Here is a 17,432-nt window from a genome sequence, read left to right on the forward strand (position 1 = left end):
TAAAACATTGAAAAGGAACACACTCCCCACCTTTTTTTCACCCTACCACAAGAATCTTCCTAAAATACAAACTTTGTATGTATACATACATGTATTGTGTGTTTGTCTAAACGTATATGTGTGAGATTTATATACTTGACATTCTTATATTTTATTTTTCCAGGCATATCTATCTGTCCAAACCAAAATGTGGTTTAAAAAGCAAATATAATATTTTAGAAAGTTTGAGTTGATAAAAGGCTTTAGCTACAATTACTGACTCATTTTTAATCCCGACTTAAAAATTAATTTTGAAGTAAATACTTGACCTGGATAAAAATAACATAATTAAAAATTTATAAGGCAAAGGTGAATAAGTTTTAAAAGCACATGTAAATATGTTTTAAAGCAAAGTACTTTGAAAGATGTGTATCTTAATGATATCTTCAGAAGCAAAGTAGAAGATTCCGATTTTTGTCAAAGGGAAGCAAAAGCTAAGGTGTCTGTGCGTGTGTGCGTGTGTGCATGTGTGCGTGTGTGCATGTGTGTGCGTGTGTTTTTAAATGTGTCTTTTGTTACTTTTCCTCTGAAGCTGCTATCTGGGGAATGTGGGACCCCTCCAGTCTTATTGTTTTTTCCAAATAATAATAAATTTCCCTTGAGGAAATAAAATGAAAATCAATCATTATCTTTCTTTCTGTCTCACATTACAATTACTTAAAATCTTCTGAACTCCAGCAGTCTAGCCCTCTGCCGAACCTACACAGGCTTTAGGGAATATTTTTGTAAACCTGTCTGTGAAAACTGGTTTGGCTGTTGAAATTGAAGTTCTAATTCAAGTTTAAATGAATTGTCCATTGTTGCAACTCATAAAGCGCAAATTATTTTCTTTTTTTAAGTAGAAAGTATTTGATTGCATTTGGCACGCAGCCTTTGGGAGGGACCTCAGAAGATAGCCACAGAGAGCCAGGCCTGATTTTGTGTGGTTACAAAGCTATGTGTGCCCCCTCTCTGAGTCAGTGTTTATGTCATCCTGTAGCAATCAATATATAAATACACATCCATGCATTGCCATTTTCCGTTTCTAATGCGTAGACCATTCCAAAGCCTTGCCTTCAACTTACTGCCCATTTTAGCTCACCAGGAGGTTAAATGGGGGCTGTATATCTTCTTGTTTGCTTTTACCAAAGTCAAAGCTATACTTTAAAATGGTAAATGGAGATTAGAATTGAGAATATTACTTTTCTCTGCCTGTCCCCACCCTTTTGTTAGAGGCATTTTCTGTACCCCCCGCCCCTCAGGCAGCGGCAGGATGCAGGGTATTCAACTTGCCTCCATGGTCTGTAAGCCCCGCACCTATGTGTAGGGGTGACAGATATACAGGGCTCATGCTTGTGCCTCAGAACAAATCCCAAGCAGCTGTTCTTCTGTTCCACTTTAGGCCACCATACATTAGGTCGCCTGCTTATCCCAGCCAGTCTGGGGCTGGCGGACGCCCCATGTTTTCTTCCCAGCACCCCAACTATGGCAACTCTCAGGCTCCCATGGTGCACCAGCCTGACCAGTACGGGTAGGTAGCAACACACCCCGACTTGCTGCGGGACCTGGGCGTTTTCTCTGAAACTGTTAACGATCGTGCCGTCTGGCCACGAAAGGAACACCCAAACCAAGAAAGCGAAACACCTAACAGAAAATCCATCTCCAAGGGGGTTGTCCTTCTGTCCATTTTTGTTGGTGTGTTTGTTTCGTTTTCCTTTCGTATTAACAGTACTGTGGCCGTTCGGTGGAAACCCGCATGCGTCCTCAGGCCCTGTCTGTGCATGGCTTTCGGCATGGCTGCTTTCCTTCATGCCTGAGAGGGAAATAGAAACTTTGATCTCTGTCGAAGACATGATGTCACCACCTCTGGCGTCATTTCCCCCATTGTTGTCGTTGTTTTGTCTAGGAACCTGTGTTGTGCAGCGCTGTTCTCATGACTATATTATCACTCCTGCTGCTACAGTGAGCGGCTGCCATACCCACCCCCAAATTAAGAGCACAGCATCTCATTTGACAAGAGACTCACTGCAGTTGAGCTGACAGGCTATTCATAGGACTTAGGAGGGGTTTCATTATATCACCACCAAGCAAATGTCTGTGCCAAAAACTTCTATTATTTTTTCCCCAGCGAGTATCAGAATATTGAAGTCACCAGGAAAATACAACAAAATAATCCAACAGATAATTTTCTGTCTAAACACAGTGTTGCCATATTATTCTCAATTTCAACACAGGAATTACATACAGCAACAAAAAGTATCTCTTCTTTCCTACTACAAAACTATGTAATATCAGGTTCTGTCACCATGTTTAGGTTAGTAAATGCTCTTAAAGTCTATTACTAATGAGTGAATTACTAAAAAAAATAATTATTGCTATCATCCTGGGCAGACTTAATCATGTTTGGTAGTTAGTTTTAGTAGAGACATGCCCCATCTTTGGTTAAAATCAAACAGGGAACAATCACCTAGCTTTGTTTAAACAGTAAACTTATAGAACTATGCTTTCACTACTGGTTATGAATGCCTGACAGAGCTTTTTAGTAGTTTTATATTCAGTTTACATTTATTTAGACAGAACAAATGATAATTTTGGAATCGAGAGTTCTAAAGTCTGTAAACATGGCCCTAAATGTGGACCAACAAATATAGAATCCTGTAAGCATCATCCCCAAAGTGAAATAACAAATATAGAATGAGGTAAACATGGTTATTCTTGGGAAATTGGCTTTTCCTCTTTCTTACTTTCTTGTGGTACCTTCAAGGTCAATTCGTGAGTCAGTAGGAAGATAGCAGTCGGAGGAAGCAAGCATTCATCATCTGCAGCTAATCCATAGGATCTGTCCTTTTACCAACTCCGGAGGCCTCTTTAGACCCACAAAGCTAGTTTGACTGTGCCTTGCCAAGCCACATTAAGCAGCTGTGTAAAATGAATTTAAATGGCATGCATCAGAGTGAAATCTCTTCCACTGGGGCAGAAAATCGATGTTAGCTAACCAGCACGAGGAGATCAAATCTGTATTTCAGCCAGCAGCATCCAGATAGCTTCCTTAGAGTACAACACCTCCTCCTTAATTAAAAATAAGAAAAAGAAAAATGTTGGCGTTATTCTATGTAAATCTTATAAAGCACACTTGGCAAGGGCTCATATTCATAGCCCCATGACTGTTAGCTGTGAATTTTAACTTTTATGTCTACACTATTCTTTCTAAAAAAAGAAAGAAGTTTTATTTCTATTTTAAATCTTCCTTCTGTTCACTTCGCAATACACATAACCTGTGTTGTGCCTTTTTTAAAAGCAGAAGCTTGAATCTGAGAAAACATGTGTATGACATGTTTTAGTGCTCTGGGTTGAGAAATCTGATTTTCAACATGCTTTTGCTTTACTTATTTAACAGCTTGTTGCAGCAAACTCGTGGTTTTGCTTTGGTTTTTGTTCCCCCATTGATGGCTCTGTTAGGTTGAAGTTAGGTTGGCGATTAGAAAAGCTAGTTTGCTAAATGTTAGTTTCTCTTTGGGAGAGGAAGAAATGGCATAGTGTGGGATTCACAGAGCTAGTCAGAATGACTTCTTTCTCAAGGCACAATCCCAAAGGACCTAGAGCCCATGGAAGAATCTGATAAGGACAAATTAATGATGAAGGTGGAGCGTGAGTGAGTGTGTGTCTGCAATTAGACAAAAACAGAATGCTCATTGTAAAAATGAAGGATTGGGGCAATTATGCTTCAGATTTTCTCAGCTGGTCAAGTATAAGATAGTAGAGAGAAAAAACATGCAAGTTTAACTGGTTAGAAACTGTTTTATTAATTTCTTTGAGAGTGACAATATGAAGGTAAAATCGACCTGCTGCATTGAATAAATTAAGAAACATAGATTAATTTTTTTTCTTTTTCACCTTTTGAGTAAATTCCTCATTTTGATCATCAGAGGATTTACAATAGAATCTGGTGAATCTTCTTGTTCACGTACTAGATTCACTGTGCAGTAATACCCAGTCATTTGAAGTTAATGGTTTATAAGTAATATCTGTACAGAACCCTCCTCCTTCTACACACTGATACCCTTTTTATCTGAAAATGCATTGTTGTGTACAGTTTTAAAGCATTGCTAGTTAAGGAATTTACTTTTGAAGATATAAGAAACAGAGAGTTGGAAATACTAGCTGATCTTACTAAAAGGCTACTTCAGGAATGGCAAATGAGTAGATCAGTTCTCGTGGCTCTTTGTAGCATCATTTTGGAGGATTCTGAGCCATTACCTGAGCATAGGTGAGCCAAAGTTTGCCAGAAGCTTAGGAAGAACTTTGGCCTACCACTTCCTAAAGAGCATAGCTGTGGATCCCAGGCTAAACACAGGCTTTAATATAGCTCACTACAACCTCAAATTCCTGGGCTCAAGCAATTCTCCCACCTCAGCCTCCCAAGTAGTTGGTACTACAGGCACGTGCCACCATACCTGGCTGATTTTATCTTTACTTTTTTGTAGAGACAGAGTCTCACTATGTTGCCCAGGCTGATCATGAACTCCTAGCCTCAAGCAATCCTCTCTTCTCAGCCTCCCAAAGTGCTGGGATTACAGGCGTGAGCCACCACTCCTGACCTTGTAACATTTTGTAAATGACTGAATCCATTATGTTTAAAGCCTGTGCGTGCAGATGTGCACAGGTAGAATAACTTTCCCCCATTCATTCCATGTGTCTTACGTCCTTTTATTAGTCCTAGATGGTACCTGGTGATGTCCAGCAATTGACAGCTCTTCAAAATACAACTGATTGTGGATGTGGAAATTTCAGCATTATCCAGAATTTTTTCTTGGAAATGAGCTCTAGGAGGAAGCATGATTTCACTGAATTTACAGAAGATCTCACAAGCCCTGGATCTTTAAGCCAGGGTAGATGGACAAACAGATTTTAATTCCTTAAGGCCTGCTACCCTAGCACCTCACATATATAAATTTTGATCAAGTCTTGAGTGACTTGGGATTGTTTGTGTCAAAATTCTGGCAGGGATCTTTAAGATAGTACTGTGTTCATAAGAAGAGGTTCCATAAGGACACAGAGTTTCAATTATAGAATGAGCGGATCTCAGAACTGGGAAGGTTTTAGACGTTACCCAGCCTCTATTTCTTGATTTTATGGTGGAGTCAACAAAGACCTACAGGGTCACCCACTCAGAATCATTGAGTCAGGAGCAGGGTCCTTGTCACCTGGTCCTGTTGTTCTTCTGCTCTTCTGTTTTTTTGTTTTTTTTTTTTTGAGATGGAGTCTCACTCTGTCTCCAGGCTGGAGTGCAGTGGCACAATATCGGCTCACTGCAACCTCCGCCTCCTGGTTCAGGTGATTCTCCTGCCTCAGCTTCCCGAGTAGCTGGGACTACAGGCACCTGCCACCACGCCTGGCTAATTTTTGTATTTTTTTTAGTAGAGACGGGCTTTCACCATGTTGGCCAGGATGGCCTTGATCTCTTAACCTCGTGATCCACCCGCCTCGGCCTCCCAAAGTGCTGGGATTACAGGCATGAGCCACTGCGCCCGGCCTGTTGCTCTTCTTTATACTTTTTTGTTTTGTTTTGTTACACAACACCTCTTCATTTTTGTTCTCCATCATATCTAGAGGCAATCCTGCTCCTAGAAACCAAATAGTAACGAGTATCTTCGTGGATCTTCCACCTCTTGCATTGAAATCTGGATTTTTTTTCTCTTATCTGAATTTCGTTACCTCTGCTGCACCTAAAAGGAAATACATGCTTTGCACATTCCCATGTAGACTCCACGTGCAGCTCGGAGTTAGATTGTTTCCAGAGCCAAGCGCTTTGTGAGATAAGTAACAGTTACTTGCTGGCACAAGGGCGGGTTTGAGTTTCTGTCCTTCTCACCGTTTGAGGCTTTTACCAACACTGCTTTGGCATTTAACATTGTTGGGACTGGAGTATGGCTGTTAAAGTACGAATTGCGAATTGCGAATTGTGGGGGAGCAGAGTGGAAAGGTAGTGATATTGACACGGATAAAGGTGCACACCTACATGGTGCTGGTATAAGCGCTACTGTTCCTTTGCTGTCCCTGAGAGAGCCCTTCGTGGACTAACTGAGCATCAGAAGAAGGAGAAGTCTCAGACTTCTTAATTTCAAAACAAAAAAAAAAAGGGTAAAATGAATTAATTTGAAAAGTCTTGTTACTCTTGACTAGAAGGGAAGTTTTAATACTGAATATCACAAATATAATTCTGTAGACCTGCATTTTAATACTACATCATACCAAAAACTAGGGTCACTGAAATTAGCTTTCAAATGTTTTGTGTTGAGTCCATTAGGAAATTGGGAACTTAAGATTATTAAATCTTAGCCACTCATTAACAGGGTGAATAAATTCCATAGGGTAGCTAGATCAGTAGTAACCCCACCGTATTGCTGTTGGAGGAGCTGAATATTTTGCGAGAGAATGTGACTAGCTGCCTTCCTCTGCTTGGAAGAAGCTGGGTCTATTTACAAATGCAAATGAATTGGACTGGCTTGTTGGATATACAGTGGCTTGTACTGTGGCTCATGTGCACCCCACATAGACACATCTTCCAGCCACTGTTCTTTATTGAGGTGTATCTATAATTCATATCCTGTGTTGCCATTTGCCAGCAAGGCACTTTTTCTGTGTTATTTTCCTCTGAAGCCAGTATGATGCAATTCTGCTGATGGACGAAGAGCTGCTGATGTGGAAATACGTTAATGGAGATAGTGCATTAAAATGTCAAAGAGAAGGGGCAACAAACTTCGAAATGTGTCAAGCCCCAGTTATAGTGGGGTCCATGTGCTAAAGAGCAGGAAGTGATTTGTATTAACCAAGAATCCAGCCCTTTGGATTTTGGACAATTAGGGTTTAACATAATAGCTATGATTTGAAAAGTCATGTTATTGAAAGACAAAGAGAAAAGATTTCAAAGCCTTAAACAGAGTTTTTATTTCTGCAATTAAATGTAAGCCTTTGCATTATCATCTAAATACTACGCTTTAATTTTTAGCCCCTTTTTTCTCTTCAAAATTTAGAATTTGAATGAATGTTATTATGTTAGTATTTAAAGATTATGATTTCAATTAAAACTTTTAGAATTACAGAACTATTATGGAAGCCATAAAGTGCATTTATAAATCATCAAATCAAAAAGTAGTAAAACACTAATTCTAAAAGGATCAGAGATTTCTTTTTTAATGTTAATGAGAGCCAAGGAATCACAGCATGAACTGTGCAGCAGACCTGGGAGGGACCGGAGACCACGAGGTGCCCCAAGCCACTCGTGAGCGTCACCCAGAGATTTTCGACAGCCGCTGTACACCCTCACCCAGCCAGGGGGCCAAGGCGCGGGAGCCCCAACTCCAAAATCCCCTGGTGGTTCTGGTGTGGAAGCCAGCTTGGGTCTGAGGGGGGCCTCAGAGATAACCGCCACTGCAGAGCACGGAGGCAGCATGGAGGGGGAGGTTTGGGAGGCGCGCTGCGGACGCTTCTTCCTTATGCAGTCTTCCTGAGGGACATCACGTGAGGAGCACACAGGGCTCGCACTGGGAGCACTCTGTGGCATCAGAAGCTCGAGTCTGCGCCGACCTGACCCTGACTCAGGCTCTGGCGATCTGTTGATCATGGCAGAGTGTGTCTTCCTAAATGCTTTGTCTTGATTTCTGCCCTTTTGCTTCCTCTCAGACCTCAGTATCCTCCTCATCCTCTGAAATACTCAGTTCCCCACCACACCTAGCCTGCCCTCTTCATTCGGATATTCCCCTCTCCGGGTCTGGGTCTGGCCCTCTCACAGTGGGTGGCTGTGCTCACTCGGAGGTGGCTCACAGTGACTCGCGCACCACTGTCTATGCCACCTGTCTTCACTTCCAGCTTCATGGCTCTGTTAACATCCCGCCCCCATAGATACACACTTACACCAGATGTCCTGGGATCATCACAGCGAGAACCAGCATTAAAGCGCACCCATCACTAGGCGTCATTAGCAGCCCAGCCCAGCAACCCCCACGGTTCTGAGTTACGAAAGGCAGGGATCTTTGGAATTACGTGTGTGCAACAGGAGTGGCAATGGCCAGTGATGCCAACCTGCCAGGTGTCAGGCTGATGACCAGCAGGTGGTGAATTTTTCACAGCCCTGAAATCTGATAACCTCAACAGTGTTTTGGGCTGAAGGCAGCAGGAAGTTTGTAAGTGGTGAAGAGGCTATGACTATGTCTTAGTATATTGCAGCTTGGGGTTTGGAAAGTGTCGTGGGTCACAGGGCATCTTAGTAGCCGTAAGGAGTATGAGAAGCAACTCACTAAGATGCTAAGATTCCTCTTAATCTTGGTCTTCATTCTTATTTTGAACTCCATTTCTGCCATTATATAGATTTAAAAAACCAAACAGGCCGGGCATAGTGGCTCACGCCCGTAATCCCAGTACTTTGGGCTGCCAAGGTAGGAGAATTGCTTGAGGCCAGGAGTTCACAAGCAGCCTGGGCAACGTAGTGAGCCAGTCTCTACAAAAAGTGAAAAACAGTGAGCTAGGCATGGTAGCGCACACCTCTAGTTCCAGGTACTCAGGAGGCTGAGGTGGGAGGATCACTTGAACGTTCAAGGTTGTGGTGAGCGAGGATCGTGCCAGTGCACTCTGGCCTGGAGTAAAACAGTGAGACCCTGTCTCTTAAAAAATAATAATAATAACAAAAAACGCACAGACAGAAACCTGTAAGATTGTGGCCCTTGTTTTAAAAGTGAACTCATACCGGATTACTTTTGATTGTTAAAATTCCTGCCAGGTAAGAACCTGTCTGAATCCTGTCCTGCACAGAGTGGCTGGTGAGGACATAAAGAACTATAGCTTTGCTCAGCTTGCAAGCCTTGCCTAAATTTTAACCCTAACTGAACAATGTTTGGCTTTACCAAACTAAGTCACTTTGTGGCCCAGGCCACCGTTAACTCGGGAAATCTCCAAGAATTTTTAGGAGGATTTTTTAAAGATCAGAAATTACTGTTTTTCTGTTTCCTGGACAAGTGCATTTTTTATTAGAGGTTTCTACACAATATTGCTGCGACACAGTGATATAGGATGGAGAACTCAGGACCCAGATTAATTTTCTTAAGCCCACTGACAAGCCCATTAAGGCATGAGAGTTAGATAGAACGCATGTAAGATAGATGTGTGCTTCCCCCTCGCACTGCTAAAACTCAGGTTCGTCCATCAGGGATTGTTACCTACTCCGAGTATTGCTGGGCTGATAAGCTCTCTGTGTCTGAGGCTGTGTGGCTCCAGACCTCTAAGAGACCTGCTCCCTCCACTCTGCTTCTGTGGCTCCTCGGCGGCTAAGCCACTTTGGGATGAGCAGTTCACTCCCCTTTACACCTGTGACCTTGGAAGGGATGTCCTGGAATAAAGGATGTGGCCATTCCTAGCACTGACAAGTAATAGCCCTCCTTGGAAATAACAGAGATCTTTTCTTAATGGTACTATGATCTCAAGATAAACTTTTTAAGTAAAGATCCTTAAGTAGAATGCAATAGAGGTGACACTTTCTCTCTGTGGGTGACATCCATGGCAGCTAATGTTTCTTTCATGCTGTATGGATCTAGCTTCACCAGACCAGGAAACTGTGCCATTTACATCTTCTCAGAGGTCAGTGGGATGCGACATGATACCAAACCCCCAAAGTTCTGGAGAGTCATCCATTGCAGGGAAAAGACAGGATTTAGGACCCACTGCTACCCCCCTGTGGCTCTCATCCACACTGTGCGCTTGAGGCAGCCCGTGTGCTGGGGATCAGCAGGGAAAAGCTGAAATCAGAATCTCTGAACTAAATACCTTCACAGTATTGAGGTTCATTTTTGTATGGTTGCCAGGAAAGAGTTCGTAGTAGCAGAACAATGGGCTTAACAAACCAAAATCAACTTTGAGGATGAAGAGAACTTCCTTAGTTATCAGTTGCTAAAATTCAAGCAGCCAGACAACACCATGTTTGCATTTTCTTCACACCCTGACAAGGAGGCCTCTCGCCTCGGAACCCTTGAGCTCTATTTGTTCTCCTGGTTGCTTTGAGAGAAAAGGTGAAGATCAGTGAGCTGCTTTAGGAACAACTAAAGCTGGTTACCTGCATTGAAGCAAAAAGGAAGAGCTGAATCTTGAAATTGCACAACAGGTGCCGTTTCAGCAGGGAGTGCCAGGAGCAGAGCTGGTAACAGGTCGGAACCTTCTGAGAAGTCTGTGTGAAGTGTGAACAAAAGGGAAAAATGTTTCTGATGTTAGAGGCTTTTAAGAAATCCAGACTGGAATATGCAGTATTCCTCAGTGCTTAGCAAGAAGAGCTTCACCAAGATGCAGGAGTGAAAAATACAGCTCTTTGGAGAAATGTGGAGACAATCAGGAGAAATGCTTTGAAAACAAGAGGCCCTGTGGGCAGTGCCACATTTTAAAGGCCCAGGCAAAGATGTGCCAGGGAGAAGTTCTGTTCTGAAGAGCTAAGGCATAGCCACTGAAAAGATTATTCTTGAGAGTATGGTGACAAAGTTACTACTGTTCCTTTACTTAGAAGTTCTCTTTCATAAAGCTGTCGCAAAACAATATTCTTCTTTGCCCATTCTTAAAGGAAGAAAATAAAATGTAAACATATCAGCTACCAAAGGGTTTGGGGAGTTATTAACAGGGAGCTGGAAGATAACTGGTAGCTGCTCCAGCTTGTCTGCTAGCACTGAATACATGGAAGCTTTCTTTGAGTGAGCAGGCTGCCTCGAAAACAGGTCACATTCGCCAGTGGAGGAAGACTTAGACAAGACTCACGAAGTCTTATATAGAGGGTTCCTGCATAGGGAGGAAAGATGACCCCAAACCTCTGCTTCCTGACCTGAGAGTCCACCTGCCTGTGTGACGCTAGGTGCTCAGAGGCCTGTCCAAAGCCAAACCCTGTCCACATGTCCAAAACTAAGCCCACGCTTTCCCCTGATGTTCTTTATTCCAGTGACTGCTCCATTATCTGCCCACCGCACAAGCTGGACACTTCGGAGACAGCTAGGCACAACTTTTCTTTTCCCCAGAGGACCTAATTCATCACCAAATCCTGTCCGTTTCACCTCCACGATATTGCTCAACTCTCTCTTGTGCTCCACCACCTGTTCCAGGGCGCCATCATTTCTTCCTTGGTTGTGGTAACAGCCTCGTAACGGTCAGCCCCACATTCGTTCTTCTTGCCTCCGATGTGTTCTTCCCAGCATGGCCAGAGAACAATGTCTTTAAAATAAACATATTTTAATGCCATTGCTCCTGCTTAAAAACCCCAAGTGTCTTCCTGTTTCTCTTAGGATAAAGACCAAACCCAGAGAACCATAAGCCTGGCCCCGCACCACTCTCGCTTCTTATTTTGCTCTACCGCATTTTCTTCTGGAGAGGGCCTCCTGGATGCCCCAGGGCCCTTGAATTTGCTGTTTCTCTTTTCTCTTCTCCTTACCTGGTTAATTCCAGTGGATTGATCCCTCAGATCTGAGAGATGGAGGGGACGTCATCCCTTCCTTGGGACCTTTTCCTGTGCTCGCCTTCCTGTGAGCTCACATAAAACACAGACCTCTCCAAGCCACGCATGTGGTCGCAACTTCACACTCGCTGTCCTGGTTGTTTGACTTTGGTTGTGTTTGTTTTTAGTCTTGGCCCGCTGTTGTGCTCATTCCTCTCCCATACTTATCTTAAAATACTCATCTTGGACAAATGATTATAACTGTCAACTAAGCAGTAGGTATTTCTGATTAATTTTAATTACTTCTAGCATGTCTCCCTGAGCAAAAGGGGTAGAATCTATTTTTTTAGTAGCATATGGTTATATACTTTTACAGGAATCTACATTTTTAAATAAAGGCACTTCTATTCTTTGTCTTTTGTCTAATGAGACAAATGCCACTTTACCGCCACAAGATTGATTCCTAGCCAGAGCCACTGGCTTGTTGAAATTACATTATTTTGCCACCAGAATTGCTAATGCAGTTGTTGTTGCAGGCACGCTGATGGATTAGCCACACCAAAAATTGACCAGGGCTTGACAGTCTTATTTTCTGTTTTGATTGTATATATATATTTTTTTTTGGCGGGGGGGCACATAGTAGTTTTCCCTCTTAAAATATTAAATTTAAAATAACCTCGACTGAGTTTCTCCTTCTCAGTACTGCTTTGGAAGAGTCACCATGTAATTCGGGTTGAAAATCTGTTTCACCAGTGATGCTAGATACATGTGTGAGAAGAGTTTGTGTTTATAAAACATTTTATATAGGGCATCCTGTGTAATGTTAATGTATGCAATTGGATCTCTCCAGAGGAATAAAGTAACACATTTAGAAATAAACTGCTGGAATTGGAGCTTTTCAAGGTTTTGAGTACTGGTTCTGATGACTCTTGGGTTTAAGGGATAAAGTACCCCAAGTTTTAGTGTTAGCCTAGTTTATGTTGTTAGTAAGCAATCTTTTCTGGCTTCATAACCCAGCTACATCTACAGTGACAGTCCGTATAGAGAAAGTTATGTACACCTGGCACTCGCACTCATTTTCCCAATAAAGTGTGCACTGCGTGATGCTCATTTCGAACATAACTCAAGGGTGGTATTTGCAGTGGATGTGCTGGAGCTTCCCCCGTGTCTGCCACTGGGGTGGGACTTTAAAGTGGCTTCACTCACAGGGTCTCCATTTCTTCTGTCTGTCCCTACCCTCCGAAGAACTGTATCAGAAACCCATTCATTTTAAAGATAACCACACACTTCACCGTCTGTCACTTGAGAAAATACAGTGTTGATTGCTAAGATGATAAGGCCTAAATATTCTTCTCTAAAGCATCAAAATTATTTTAAATTTTAATGTAGTTGACTTTAAAACCAGATATTTAGAAAGATGTGGGTACTGCATGAAATTTCATACTAATATTTTTAACTGCTGAAAGCAAACTGTAGTGGGAAGTGATATTCCTCTTTCTGTTTTCACACTGAACCATTGGAAATAGTCGCTTGAAAACTGGTGTTTGCTTTGGGCTTTTTTCCCCAAAGACAGCCCTTTGTTGGGATATGAATATGTAATGTTTGAGAAATCTCCAAAGTGAATAAAAGGAAAAAGTAGAAAAGCTGTTGGGGTATGTATGTGTGCAGCCCGTGGGCAGGAATGAGGAGTGCTGTAGGGAAAACTCACAGGTCCTGCTTTCTCAATTATTCTCCCTGTAATAACCTGGCTTTGCTTATAGAATGACAGTTCTTAAATACCTCTGGTCCCAACCCGATTTAAATAAAGTTCTTCTGGTTATTCCGCAGGTCAGCATGTTTAAGTAATAACTCCCCAATTTGAACATTGCCATTTAAGAGGAGGAGGGAGCGGTGCTATGGTCTAACCCTGGCCCAGGCGAGCGCAGTGTCGGCATCCTGGGGTCTGGGGTCAGCACCACCCAACCAGGGTCACCCCCACAGTGTGCATCTACCGAATTACTGTAAATGTTTGTCTCCTTACCCCCCTGAGATGTTCCTAGGCAGTCATTTCTACAGCCATGGACTCGGCATCTGCAGAGTCAGGACAGCTGTCCTTTGTAACAGACATGAAGCCCGCGGGCCCCCTGGAAGCCAGAGCCCAAGGGTCCAGGGGGAGGCTTTGCTTTTCCGGGTACAGCTTAGGTTTCTGTAGGGTTTCACATTGGAAACATTCTGCTCGTTTCAATTCATGTTTTTGCCTGTTTTTGTTTTGTTGCTTTTCAGAAAAGCAACTGATTTACTTCTTAACACTCCTAATTCATTTGGAGCCGTCCAAATGTTGTGTTGGTCAGAAGGGGCTCAGCAGCCAGGGAGCGCTGCTCTGGCCCAGCTGCTGCTGAGGTCGCCTCGAAACCCAGGTCGCTGTGGTCTCGGGCATTGTATTTTCAGCCCCACCAAACAAGGAGCTTTTTGTTGTGAGCCACAGACTCCTCCTAGGTTAGCAACACCACGCTGAGCAGGAGTGCTGGGTTAGTTAGGGCGGCAGCCATCTGAGTCCATCCACGGCCCGCTGTCTCCACTAACCAAAATCAGTGGCGTGCAGTGCGAGCCTTCTTTTGGTATCAGGCCCATGTTGCTTGTTCAAAATTACCAAGACTCTTGGCAGTAGTGTCTCAAGCAAGAGCAAATGGGATTTCCTCTGCAATGGTGAAAGACTGGCTCTCCCCACCCAGACAGGCACCCACTGCTCTGCCCTGGCCACGTGTGGCCTGTGCTCCTGGGAGGACTCACTTCCTGCCCTGGAGGCCCAGTAGGCCTGCAGCAGGTGTCCAGGGAGCTGTTGTATTCATGTCTCCCACTACCCCTCACTGTGGCCAGCTCCCTGAAGCCTGTATTCCAGGACTCCCGGAGAGTTTACACCCTCTGGTTTGTCATCTTTGTACAACCGCAGGGCCATACACCAGACAGATGGAAAGGCATGGTGCAGCAGGCTGCCAGCAGCCAGGCACTTGGTCTCACTGAGTGTTAGCAGTGTTAGAGTCCCATAGAGAAAGAAGTGTAGTATACCGCACTGATAGTAGGTTTGGGGAATTCTATTTCTGCTACTTACTAGCTGTGTGACTTTAGGCAAGTTACTTAACCTTTCTGATCTTTATTGCCTTTATTAATATATGAGCATAATTCCACCTACCTTCCTCCAGGAATCTAAAACATTAAATGTGTATGCCTAGAATGTGCACCAGGCATGCGGTAAATACTAAATAAATTACTGTCACTATCATTACCAGCCCCTCCCTGTTCAGGTGTAAAAAACTGAAATCCAAAGGACCAGAGCTCCCAGAGCTCCAGTGACAGAGTCAAGACCCCTGGCTTTTTAACCAAACTTTTAAAACTACAGATGTGCTTTAATTAAGGACGATTGTAACCAGCAACTGACATCCAAGGCATGGACCTCATTGTAGTTTAAAGGTATTTCTTAAAACCTGTAGTGTGTGCCTTCATCATCTTCTGGTGATTAAAGATGGGCAGTGATGGACAGTGCTGTCCTGGGGGAGAAATCCTAGATGAGGGTTGGATGATTACTTCTTTCAGTCATTTGCCTGGTGGATTTTCTATTCTGATTCTCTTTTTTACCTTAGTATAAACAAGTGTCTCAAGGAACCATTAGTTTCATACATGTTAGTTACACTATATATGAGACGGAATTTAATGGAAGCTTGAAAAGGCGACCATCTTTGTAATGCCTTTTTTCAAGAATAAAAATGTTCTGTAGTAATTCATCCCTTTAACAATTTTTTTTCTTTTTTTTAGTAATTCTCATGTGCAAGGGATTAATTAGGCCCAGATCCTCCTCTCAGGAGGCTTCCATACCTAGAAGAACCAAGACATGCGTAAATTATTTTAACATACAAAAGAAAGAGGTCAGTGCTACAAAAGGCATAGATGAAGCTAAGTGGAGAGGCAGGGCTTACTTTCAGGAAGGATGACAAGGACAGCCATCACAGAGCAGTGGCCACTAAAATGCATCTTGGAGAATGGGCCAAAATTGGCTGTGACTTGGAGGCAGTCACTGACATGGAAGTAGCCTTCCAGAAAACATAACCGTCCACAAGTGAAGATGCTCTTCAGTGATTGTCTGCTAAGACACTGAGAGCAGTCCCATCAGGCGCCACTTTTGAAGCAGTTACCTAAATGCTCAATTGTCCCTTGTTTGAAGAACACCTCAGAAGGGATACTTCTAAGGTACTTGAGTTAATGCCAACACTCTGCAAGATGATGTAAAGCCCTGAACCATATAGGGATGTGTTTATAGCTACTGTGCAATTGTGTGCATGAGTATGTGATGACCTAGAGGTTAATCAGAAGCTGTTGGATGATCTCAGATCTGTTCTTAATGAACTCCAAGGGGTATTCTAATTCTGATTTAGCAGTCTGCAGTTATTCAAAGTGGACCGTCAGGAAGCTAAGAATTGCAGGCTAAAGTAACGCCCATTTCTCCCTGAGCCACCCTCATACCTAAGAATCTTTCAGCTTCTAACAGTGTTCTTTCCAAGCCATCATGGTACATTAGATTGTACAGAATTTCTCTAGTTTGTCTAATATTTAAAGTAGACCAGTTATGGCTTTGATAGCTTGATTTTGCAGATGGTCCATGTTTGAACTTTTTGTACAGAGGTTTTTCAGTTGAGTCCACTGAAAACAGGTAAACAAAAGGAACAGTATATTTAAAAAAAAAAATGATTTATGGACCAGACATGGTGGCTCACACCTGTAATCCCAGCACTTTGGGTGGGCATATCGCTTTGAGCTTAGGAGTTCGAGACTGGCCTGGGCAACATGGCAAAACCCCGTCTCTACAAAAATACAAAAATTAGCTGGATGCTGTTGGCTCACACCTGTAGTTCCAGCTATTTGGGAGAGTGAGGCGGGAGAGTCGCTTGAGCCTGGGAAAGCAGAGGTTGCAGTGAGCCAAGACTGCGCCACTGCACTTCAGCCTGGGCGACAGAATGAGACCCTGTCTCAAAAAAACATAAAAATAAAAAAATAAGATTTATGTTAATCTTTTAAAGGATCTCATTTTAAAATGTCAACTATTATACCAAGTGATAGCTTAATGGTGGTGGAGGGGGTTGTAATTAATTTGGAACAGATAGGCAGGGTGTCTTTGGATTTGTACCCCTCTTACTAGCTTGTACTCCTAAGATGAAACATGAGTAGCCAAAACTTTGAAAAATTTTTTAAAGGTATGCTCTTTACGTAAGAAGAGCTTGACTACAATGGTGGACTCTTTTGACGTTTTTGCCACCTTGCTATCATTTCTGTTTTTAGGGCAATCTCTACACCACTGTGCAGTTAAAGTCTCTCCCCCATCTCGTTACTAACAGTCAGAGAATTGACATTGTGTGACAGTTATCTGCTTCAAATCAGAGAATACTCTTGACCTCTTTGCAAGAGTGAAGAGAAGTCTGACAGGGCGTAAGACAAAACTAACAAGACTAAGTCACCAAGACCGCCTTGTAGGTCTGCACCACCCTGGGGACGGGCGACTGCATGCTAGGGACACGTGCAGCTGATCTAAGTGCCCATCCTCCTCTGTAACGTAAAAAGCCCAACCAACAAGAAGTGGAAGTCTGATGTCTACTGTGGCATTTTAATGTAGGGAAATTGGTATGTTTTTAATAGAACCTAATTACCAAAGTTAAAGAGTAGGGTCGGGGAGAGTTTTGGAAGTGCTTTCTCCCATATTCATTATATCAGAAAATTTAGCTCAAAGAAGTTTTTTTAAAAAACATTCCCACACTGCCCATTTGTTTTTCATTTCTTAACCTTTGGGTTTTTATGTGAGGATGCTAAGTAGTGTTAATAGTCAGAAGTTAATTTTGCTTGCTTTTGTAATTCCTGTTCTTATTTCAAGTTCCCCCTTTCTTGCTTATATTCCTCTATATAAATAATAACCTGGAACACTTGACATGATTAAAAA

General features: G+C 42.7%; 1 protein-coding gene across 11 annotated transcripts in view; it reads left to right on the top strand.

Moving 5' to 3' along the window:
* ARID1B (AT-rich interaction domain 1B) overlaps positions 1 to 17,432 on the top strand; it is a 436,783-nt gene that overhangs the window by 376,572 nt on the left and 42,779 nt on the right. For 6 of the 11 annotated variants that reach the window (XM_034963130.3, XM_034963134.3, XM_034963128.3 and 3 more), the window contains one exon: positions 1,421 to 1,549. The exons of the other annotated variants lie outside the window; for them this stretch is intronic. In XM_034963130.3, the coding sequence (XP_034819021.3) occupies positions 1,421 to 1,549 (129 nt within the window). The remainder of the gene's footprint in view (positions 1 to 1,420; positions 1,550 to 17,432) is intronic. 11 annotated transcript variants of the gene reach the window in all.

The sequence above is a fragment of the Pan paniscus genome, chromosome 5, assembly GCF_029289425.2.
Source record: "Pan paniscus chromosome 5, NHGRI_mPanPan1-v2.0_pri, whole genome shotgun sequence".
Taxonomy (NCBI): domain Eukaryota; kingdom Metazoa; phylum Chordata; class Mammalia; order Primates; family Hominidae; genus Pan; species Pan paniscus.